General features: G+C 42.9%; 1 protein-coding gene across 1 annotated transcript in view; it reads left to right on the forward strand.

Annotated features, from left to right (window-relative positions):
• LOC139390652 (fms related receptor tyrosine kinase 4) overlaps positions 1–11,067 on the forward strand; it is a 229,918-nt gene that overhangs the window by 81,911 nt on the left and 136,940 nt on the right. Inside the window, exon 2 of the mRNA XM_071137920.1 lies at positions 3,876–3,972. Within this exon, the coding sequence (XP_070994021.1) occupies positions 3,876–3,972 (97 nt within the window). The remainder of the gene's footprint in view (positions 1–3,875; positions 3,973–11,067) is intronic.

Consider the following 11,067-nt stretch of genomic DNA (forward strand, 5'->3'; position numbering starts at 1 on the left):
TCCAGAAAACAACTGGATTATCATGAAGTCCATTAAGTGATGTTTGTGAAATCATCCTAGTGCTCTTCTCTCAGCGCACGAAAGAATGAATGTGGTTTGGTCTTCTCTGTCTCTTATGTCACAGCCCCTCTAGAACGTGTCAGAGTCTTTATGAATCTCTCCACGTTTCTAAATACCTCTATTGTGAAGGAGGACAATGACTCAAATAAGTAGCTAGGGTTTTTTGTCATTTTCTGAAAATTGGTGGAGGCCTAATAGCATTTTCCATGGGAAATTACCCTCAAACAGTGTGTCTGAAATTACCCCCCCCCCCCCCCCCCCCCTCAGTGGTTAGTAACAACCTCACACTGTAGATTGAATAGTACTGCAACATTTTGCCTGAGAGACCAATGTGAGAAATGTCCATCATAAGAGAGCTATGCTGCTGGGCTCACCTTTTAGCCTGCGGCCCATAAGTATCAATCACAGCTGTCCTGCTGGGCCCACCTTCTAGCCTGCAGCCATAAGAGTCAATCAGAGCTGTCCTGCTGTGCGGTGACTTCTGGGAAACACAGCTCTTATGATCAACGTTTCTCACTTTGGTCTCAGGCAAAACTGTGAGGGAGCTACAAACCACTGGAATAGCCTGGAGGAATGATATGTAGAATGAGGGGAGAGAAGGCTCAGGTAATGTCAGAAACACCAAGAGGGAGCTACAAACCACTGGGATAGCCTGGAGAAATGATATGTAGAATGAGGGGAGAGAAGGCTGAGGTAATGTCAGAAACACCAAGAGGGAGCTACAAACCACTGGGATAGCCTGGAGAAATGATATGTAGAATGAGGGGAGAGAAGGCTGAGGTAATGTCAGAAACACCAAGAGGGAGCTACAAACCACTGGGATAGCCTGGAGGAATGATATGTAGAATGAGGGGAGAGACGGCTCAGGTAATGTCAGAAACACCAAGAGGGAGCTACAAACCACTGGAAGATTTGTATGAAACCTCAGAGGTTAATAAATAATAAGCTGATTTGTTTATTTGTATAAACAGAACTAGAACAGTGGATATTGTTAACATTGATGAAAGCCCTAACGTGGTCAGCTCTCCTTCTGTCTGTCTATACACACCATCCTGTATAACTACTGTCTATACACACCCTCCTGTATAACTACTGTCTATACACACCATCCTATATAACTACTGTCTATACACACCATCCTATTATAACTACTGTCTATACACACCATAATATATAACTACTGTCTATACACACCATCCTATATAACTACTGTCTATACACACCATCCCATATAACTACTGTCTATACACACCATCCTATTATAACTACTGTCTATACACACCATAATATATAACTACTGTCTATACACACCATCCTATATAACTACTGTCTATACACACCATCCTATTATAACTACTGTCTATACACACCATCCTATGTAACTACTGTCTATACACACCATAATATATAACTACTGTCTATACACACCATCCCATATAACTACTGTCTATACACACCATCCTTTTTAACTACTGTCTATACACACCATCCTATATAACTACTGTCTATACTGTCTATACACACCATCCTATATATAACTACTGTCTCTACACACCATCCTATATAACTACTGTCTATACTGTCTATACACACCATCCTATATAACTACTGTCTATACTGTCTATACACACCATCCTATATAACTACTGTCTATACTGTCTATACACACCATCCTATATAACTACTGTCTATACTGTCTATACACACCATCATATATAACTACTGTCTATACACACCATCCTATATAACTACTGTCTATACACACCATCCTTTATAACTACTGTCTATACACACCATATAGGAGGGTGTGTATAGACAGTAGTTATATAGGATGGTGTGTATAGACAGTATAGACAGTAGTTATATAGGATGGTGTGTATAGACAGTATAGACAGTAGTTATATAGGAGGGTGTGTATAGAAGCTTGGCACACCTGTATTTGGGGAGTTTCTCTCATTCTCCTCTGCAGATCCTCTCACGCTCTGTCAGGTTGGATGGGGAGCATTGCTGCTCAGATATTTTCAGGTCTCTCCAGAGATGTTCGATCGGGTTCAAGTCCGGGCTCTGGCTGGGCCACTCAAAGACATTCAGAGACTAGTCCCGAAACCACTCCTGCGTTGTCTTGGCTGTGTCATTGTCCTGTTGGAAGGTGAACCTTCACCCCAGTCTGAGGTCCTGAGCGCACTGGAGCAGGTTTTCATCAAGGATCACTTTGCTCAGTTTATCTTTCCCTCGATCCTGACTAGTCTCCCAGTCCCTGCTGCTGAAAAACATCCCCACAGCATGATGCTGCCACCACCATGCTTCACCATAGGGATGGTGCCAGGTTTCCTCCAGACATGATGCTTGGCATTCAGGCCAAAGAGTTCCTTCTTAGTTTCATCAGAACAGAGAATCTTGTTTCTCATGGTCTGAGAGTCTTTTAAGTGCCTTTTGGCAAACTCCAAGAGGACTGTCATGTTCCTTTTACTGAGGAGTGGCTTCTGTCTGGCCACTCTACCATAAAGGCCTGATTGGTGGAGTGCTGCAGAGATGGTTGTCCTTCTAGAAGGTTCTCCTATCTCCACAGAGGAACTCTGGAGCTCTGTCAGAGTGAACATCGGGGTTCTTTGTAACCTCCCTGACCAAGGCCCTTCTCCCCTGATTACTCAGTTTGGCCGGGCGACCAGCTCAAGGAAGAGTGGTTCCAAACGTCTTCCATTTAAGAATAATGTTCTTGGGGACCTTCAATGCTGCAGACATTTTTTTTGGTACCCTTCCCCAGATCTGTGCCTCGACAATTTCTTTGACCTCATGTCTTGGTTTTTGCTCTGACATGCACTGTCAACTGTTGGACCTATAGACAGGCGTGTGCCTTTCCAAATAATGTCCAATCAATTGAATTTACCACAGGTGGACTCCAAGATGGTGGCCTCTATTTAAGTTGTAGAAACATCTCAAGGGTGAGCTCAATTGAGTCTCATATCAAAGGGTCTTAGTACTTATGTATGTAAATAAGGTATTTCGGGTTTTTATTTGTTAGAAATTTGCAAAAATGGGGTATTGTGATGTCATTATGGGGGTATTGTGATGCCATTATGGGGTATTGTGATGTCATTATGGGGGTATTGTGATGTCATTATGGGGTATTGTGATGTCATTATGGGGGTATTGTGATGCCATTATGGGGTCATGTGTGTCGATTGGATTAAATAAAAAACAATTCCTCATCATTTTAGAATAAGTCTGTAATGTAAAATGAGGGAAGGGGTCTGAATACCTTCGTAATGCCCTGTGTGTGTATCTCTATATCTCTATATTTCCCTGAGCTACGTGTAATATAATGACATGATTTGGTTGGTGCATCCTGTTGGGTTGATCCTGATCAGCGAATAGATAGAGATGGCACTATGATTTGGTTGGTGTATCCTGTTGGGTTGAGATCCTGATCAGCGAATAGATAGAGATGGCACTATGATTTGGTTGGTGCATCCTGTTGGGTTGAGATCCTGATCAGCGAATAGATAGAGATGGCACTATGATTTGGTTGGTGCATCCTGTTGGGTTGATCCTGATCAGCGAATAGATAGAGATGGCACTATGATTTGGTTGGTGCATCCTGTTGGGTTGATCCTGATCAGCGAATAGATAGAGATGGCACTACGATTTGGTTGGTGCATCCTGTTGGGTTGATCCTGATCGGCGTGACATTAAGGGGGTTTGACAGTCTTTTTAAACCAATACACACTAATTTACCTCTGTGGGAATCTGTTTCTCATCAAATCAGTGTTTTGAGTGTCAGCGTCCAATCATATGACTTTGTTTTGTTCCCTCAGGGTTGGTGATTGGCTATTCTATGACTCCGCCCACCCTTGACAGCCCCAAAGAAGACCTTGTGATCCACGCAGATGAAACACTGACCATTACATGCAGGTAGAGTACTGTCTCTCTATCTCTCTTTCCATTACATGCAGGTAGAGTACTGTCTCTCTGTCCATTACATGTAGGTAGAGTACTGTCTCTCTGTCTCTCTGTCCATTACATGCAGGTAGAGTACTGTCTCTCTGTCTCTCTGACCATTACATGCAGGTAGAGTACTGTCTCTCTGTCTCTCTGTCTCTCTGTCCATTACATGCAGGTAGAGTACTGTCTCTCTGTCCATTACATGTAGGTAGAGTACTGTCTCTCTGTCTCTCTGTCCATTACATGTAGGTAGAGTACTGTCTCTCTGTCTCTCTGTCCATTACATGCAGGTAGAGTACTGTCTCTCTGTCTCTCTGTCTCTCTGTCCATTACATGTAGGTAGAGTACTGTATCTCTGTCTCTCTGACCATTACATGTAGGTAGAGTACTGTCTCTCTGTCTCTCTGTCCATTACATGTAGGTAGAGTACTGTCTCTCTGTCTCTCTGTCTCTCTGTCCATTACGTGTAGGTAGAGTACTGTCTCTCTGTCTCTCTGTCCATTACATGTAGGTTGAGTACTGTCTCTCTGTCTCTCTGACCATTACATGTAGGTAGAGTACTGTCTCTCTGTCCATTACATGTAGGTAGAGTACTGTCTCTCTGACCATTACATGTAGGTAGAGTACTGTCTCTCTGTCCATTACATGTAGGTAGAGTACTGTCTCTCTGTCCATTACATGTAGGTAGAGTACTGTCTCTCTGTCCATTACATGTAGGTAGAGTACTGTCTCTCTGTCCATTACATGTAGGTAGAGTACTGTCTCTCTGTCTCTCTGTCCATTACATGCAGGTAGAGTACTGTCTCTCTGTCTGTCTGTCTCTCTGTCCATTACATGTAGGTAGAGTACTGTCTCTCTGTCTCTCTGTCCATTACATGCAGGTAGAGTACTGTCTCTCTGTCCATTACATGTAGGTAGAGTACTGTCTCTCTGTCTCTCTGTCCATTACATGCAGGTAGAGTACTGTCTCTCTGTCTCTCTGTCCATTACATGTAGGTAGAGTACTGTCTCTCTGTCCTTTACATGTAGGTAGAGTACTGTCTCTCTGTCTCTCTGTCCATTACATGCAGGTAGAGTACTGTCTCTCTGTCTCTCTGTCCATTACATGCAGGTAGAGTACTGTCTCTCTGTCCATTACATGTAGGTAGAGTACTGTCTCTCTGTCTCTCTGTCTCTCTGACCATTACATGTAGGTAGAGTACTGTCTCTCTGTCCATTACATGTAGGTAGAGTACTGTCTCTCTGTCTCTCTGACCATTACATGCAGGTAGAGTACTGTCGCTCTGTCTCTCGGTCCATTACATGTAGGTAGAGTACTGTCTCTCTGTCTCTCTGTCTCTCTGACCATTACATGCAGGTAGAGTACTGTCTCTCTGTCTCTCTGTCCATTACATGCAGGTAGAGTACTGTCTCTCTGTCTCTCTGTCCATTACATGTAGGTAGAGTACTGTCTCTCTGTCTCTCTGTCCATTACATGCAGGTAGAGTACTGTCTCTCTGTCCATTACATGTAGGTAGAGTACTGTCTCTCTGTCTCTCTGTCTCTCTGACCATTACATGCAGGTAGAGTACTGTATCTCTGTCTCTCTGTCCATTACATGCAGGTAGAGTACTGTCTCTCTGTCTCTCTGTCCATTACATGTAGGTAGAGTACTGTCTCTCTGTCTCTCTGTCCATTACATGTAGGTAGAGTACTGTCTCTCTGTCTCTCTGTCCATTACATGCAGGTAGAGTACTGTCTCTCTGTCTCTCTGACCATTACATGTAGGTAGAGTACTGTCTCTCTGTCCATTACATGTAGGTAGAGTACTGTCTCTCTGTCCATTACATGTAGGTAGAGAACTGTCTCTCTGTCTCTCTGTCCATTACATGTAGGTAGAGTACTGTCTCTCTGTCTCTCTGTCCATTACATGCAGGTAGAGTACTGTCTCTCTGTCCATTACATGTAGGTAGAGTACTGTCTCTCTGTCCATTACATGTAGGTAGAGTACTGTCTCTCTGTCTCTCTGTCCATTACATGCAGGTAGAGTACTGTCTCTCTGTCTCTTTGTCTCTCTGTCCATTACATGCAGGTAGAGTACTGTCTCTCTGTCCATTACATGTAGGTAGAGTACTGTCTCTCTGTCTCTCTGTCCATTACATGTAGGTAGAGTACTGTCTCTCTGTCTCTCTGTCCATTACATGCAGGTAGAGTACTGTCTCTCTGTCTCTCTGTCTCTCTGTCCATTACATGTAGGTAGAGTACTGTATCTCTGTCTCTCTGACCATTACATGTAGGTAGAGTACTGTCTCTCTGTCTCTCTGTCCATTACATGTAGGTAGAGTACTGTCTCTCTGTCTCTCTGTCTCTCTGTCCATTACGTGTAGGTAGAGTACTGTCTCTCTGTCTCTCTGTCCATTACATGTAGGTCCAGTACTGTCTCTCTGTCTCTCTGACCATTACATGTAGGTAGAGTACTGTCTCTCTGTCCATTACATGTAGGTAGAGTACTGTCTCTCTGACCATTACATGTAGGTAGAGTACTGTCTCTCTGTCCATTACATGTAGGTAGAGTACTGTCTCTCTGTCCATTACATGTAGGTAGAGTACTGTCTCTCTGTCCATTACATGCAGGTAGAGTACTGTCTCTCTGTCCATTACATGTAGGTAGAGTACTGTCTCTCTGTCCATTACATGTAGGTAGAGTACTGTCTCTCTGTCCATTACATGTAGGTAGAGTACTGTCTCTCTGTCTCTCTGTCCATTACATGCAGGTAGAGTACTGTCTCTCTGTCTGTCTGTCTCTCTGTCCATTACATGTAGGTAGAGTACTGTCTCTCTGTCTCTCTGTCCATTACATGCAGGTAGAGTACTGTCTCTCTGTCTCTCTGTCCATTACATGTAGGTAGAGTACTGTCTCTCTGTCTCTCTGTCCATTACATGCAGGTAGAGTACTGTCTCTCTGTCCATTACATGTAGGTAGAGTACTGTCTCTCTGTCTCTCTGTCTCTCTGACCATTACATGCAGGTAGAGTACTGTATCTCTGTCTCTCTGTCCATTACATGCAGTTAGAGTACTGTCTCTCTGTCTCTCTGTCCATTACATGCAGGTAGAGTACTGTCTCTCTGTCTCTCTGTCCATTACATGTAGGTAGAGTACTGTCTCTCTGTCTCTCTGTCCATTACATGCAGGTAGAGTACTGTCTCTCTGTCTCTCTGACCATTACATGTAGGTAGAGTACTGTCTCTCTGTCCATTACATGTAGGTAGAGTACTGTCTCTCTGTCCATTACATGTAGGTATAGAACTGTCTCTCTGTCTCTCTGTCCATTACATGTAGGTAGAGTACTGTCTCTCTGTCTCTCTGTCCATTACATGCAGGTAGAGTACTGTCTCTCTGTCCATTACATGTAGGTAGAGTACTGTCTCTCTGTCCATTACATGTAGGTAGAGTACTGTCTCTCTGTCTCTCTGTCCATTACATGCAGGTAGAGTACTGTCTCTCTGTCTCTCTGACCATTACATGCAGGTAGAGTACTGTATCTCTGTCTCTTTGTCTCTCTGTCCATTACATGCAGGTAGAGTACTGTCTCTCTGTCCATTACATGTAGGTAGAGTACTGTCTCTCTGTCTCTCTGTCCATTACATGTAGGTAGAGTACTGTCTCTCTGTCTCTCTGTCCATTACATGTAGGTAGAGTACTGTCTCTCTGTCTCTCTGTCCATTACATGCAGGTAGAGTACTGTCTCTCTGTCTCTCTGTCCATTACATGTAGGTAGAGTACTGTCTCTCTGTCTCTCTGACCATTACATGTAGGTAGAGTACTGTCTCTCTGTCTCTCTGTCCATTACATGTAGGTAGAGTACTGTCTCTCTGTCTCTCTGTCCATTACATGTAGGTAGAGTACTGTCTCTCTGTCTCTCTGTCTCTCTGTCCATTACGTGTAGGTAGAGTACTGTCTCTCTGTCTCTCTGTTCATTACATATAGGTAGAGTACTGTCTCTCTGTCTCTCTGACCATTACATGTAGGTAGAGTACTGTCTCTCTGTCCATTACATGTAGGTAGAGTACTGTCTCTCTGACCATTACATGTAGGTAGAGTACTGTCTCTCTGTCCATTACATGTAGGTAGAGTACTGTCTCTCTGTCCATTACATGTAGGTAGAGTACTGTCTCTCTGTCCATTACATGTAGGTAGAGTACTGTCTCTCTGTCCATTACATGTAGGTAGAGTACTGTCTCTCTGTCTCTCTGTCTCTCTGACCATTACATGCAGGTAGAGTACTGTCTCTCTGTCTCTCTGACCATTACATGCAGGTAGAGTACTGTCTCTCTGTCCATTACATGTAGGTAGAGTACTGTCTCTCTGTCTCTCTGTCTCTCTGTCCATTACATGTAGGTAGAGTACTGTCTCTCTGTCTCTCTGACCATTACATGTAGGTAGAGTACTGTCTCTCTGTCCATTACATGTAGGTAGAGTACTGTCTCTCTGTCTCTCTGTCTCTCTGACCATTACATGCAGGTAGAGTACTGTCTCTCTGTCTCTCTGACCATTACATGCAGGTAGAGTACTGTCTCTCTGTCCATTACATGTAGGTAGAGTACTGTCTCTCTGTCTCTCTGTCTCTCTGTCCATTACATGTAGGTAGAGTACTGTCTCTCTGTCCATTACATGTAGGTAGAGAACTGTCTCTCTGTCTCTCTGTCCATTACATGTAGGTAGAGTACTGTCTCTCTGTCTCTCTGTCCATTACATGTAGGTAGAGTACTGTCTCTCTGTCCATTACATGTAGGTAGAGTACTGTCTCTCTGTCTCTCTGACCATTACATGTAGGTAGAGTACTGTCTCTCTGTCCATTACATGTAGGTAGAGTACTGTCTCTCTGTCCATTACATGTAGGTAGAGTACTGTCTCTCTGTCCATTACATGTAGGTAGAGTACTGTCTCTCTGTCCATTACATGTAGGTAGAGTACTGTCTCTCTGTCCATTACATGTCGTTAGAGAAGCTTTGATCATTTGAAAAAGCTTTGTAGTGTTCGGGCAAAATCCAAAACGTGCACCTCTTGGGGTCCCGAGGACCGAGTTTGGGAAACGCTCTCTTAACTGAAAATAGCTCCATTTTAAAATCTCATACTATACATCTTTACAGTGTTCAATTTAAACAACTTAAACCAAGTAGAAAATATAATGGAACTGTATATACAGGTGAAGTCGGAAGTTTACATATACTTAGGTTGGAGTCATTAAAACTAGTTTTTCAACCACTCCACAAATTTCTTGTTCACAAACTATAGTTTTGGCAAGTCGGTTAGGACATCGAACTTGTGCATGACACAAGTAATTTTTATAACAATTGTTTACAGACAGATTATTTAACTTATAATTCACTGTATCACAATTCCAGTGGGTCAGAAGTTTACATACACTAAGTTGACTGTGCCTTTAAACAGCTTGGACAATTCCAGAGAATGATGTCATGGCTTTAGAAGCTTCTGATAGGCTAATTGACATCATTTGAGTCAATTGGAGGTGTGCCTGTGGATGTATTTCAAGGCCTACCTTCAAACTCAGTGCCTCCTTGCTTGACATCATGGAAAAATCAAAAGAAATCAACCAAGACCTCAGAAAATTGTTTTACTTCCACAAGTCTGGTTCATCCTTGGGAGCAATTTACAAACGTCTGAAGGTACCACGTTCATCTGTACAAACATTAGTATAAACACAATGGGACCACGCAGCCGTCATACCGCTCAGGAAGGAGACATCTTCTGTCTCCTAGAGATGAACATAATTTGGTGCGAAGAGTGCAAATCAATCCCAGAACAACAGCAAAGGACCTTGTGAAGATGCTGGAGGAAACACTTAATGGAGAAATGTCCTCTGGTCTGATGAAACAAAAACAGAACTGTTTGGCCATAATGACCATTGTTATGTTTGGAGGAAAAAGGGGGAGGCTTGCAAGCCGAAGAACACCATCCCAACCGTGAAGAAAGGGGGTGGCAGCATCATATTGTGGGGGTGCTTTGCTGCAGGAGCGACGTGTGCACTTCACAAAATAGATGGGGAAGGAAAATTATGTGGATATTTTGAAGCAACATCTCAAGACATCAGTCTTAACGTTTTGTCGCAAATGGGTCTTCCAAATGGACAATGACCTCAAGCATACTTCCAAAGTTGTGGGAAAATGGCTTAAGGACAACAAAGTCAAGGTATTGGAGTGGCCATCACAAAAACCTGACCTCAAACCTATAGAACATTTGTGAGCAGAACTGAAAAAGCGTGTGTGAGCAAGGAGGCCTACAAACCTGACTCAGTTACATCAGCTCTGTCAGGAGGAATGGGCCAAAATTCACCCAACTTATTGTGGGAAGCTTGTGGAAGGATACCCGAAACGTTTGACCCAAGTTAAACAATTTAGAGGCAATTCTAACTTCTGGCCCACTGGGAATGTGATGAATGAAATAAAAGCTGAAATAAATCATTCTCTTTACTATTATTCTGACATTTCACATTCTTAAAATAAAGTGATGATCCTAACTGACCTAAACAGGGAATGTTTACTAGAATTAAATGTCAGTAATTGTGGAAAACTGAGTTTAAATGTATTTGGCTAAGGTGTATGTAAACTTCCGACTTCAACTGTATATATATTTATGATAGCCAACAATCAACTAAATAAAAGCTAGACAATCAGGCCCCCATTGGTTTTGTAAAGTTTGAGCATAAGAACACAGCATTAGCCATGTCAAATGTCTCTCAGGTCCATGTCAAAATGTCTCTCAGGTCCATGTCAAAATGTCTCTCAGGTCCATGTCAACATGTCTCTCAGCTCCATGTCCAATGTTCTGTCAGGTCCATGTCAACATGTCTCTCAGGTCCATGTCAAAATGTCTCTCAGGTCAATGTCAAAATGTCTCTCAGGTCAATGTCAAAATGTCTCTCAGGTCCATGTCAAAATGTCTCTCAGGTCAATGTCAAAATGTCTCTCAGGTCCATGTCAAAATGTCTCTCAGGTCAATGTCAAAATGTCTCTCAGGTCCATGTCCAATGTTCTGTCAGGTCCATGTCAAAATGTCTCAGGTCA

The sequence above is a fragment of the Oncorhynchus clarkii genome, chromosome 31 (assembly GCF_045791955.1).
Source record: "Oncorhynchus clarkii lewisi isolate Uvic-CL-2024 chromosome 31, UVic_Ocla_1.0, whole genome shotgun sequence".
Lineage (NCBI taxonomy): Eukaryota > Metazoa > Chordata > Actinopteri > Salmoniformes > Salmonidae > Oncorhynchus > Oncorhynchus clarkii.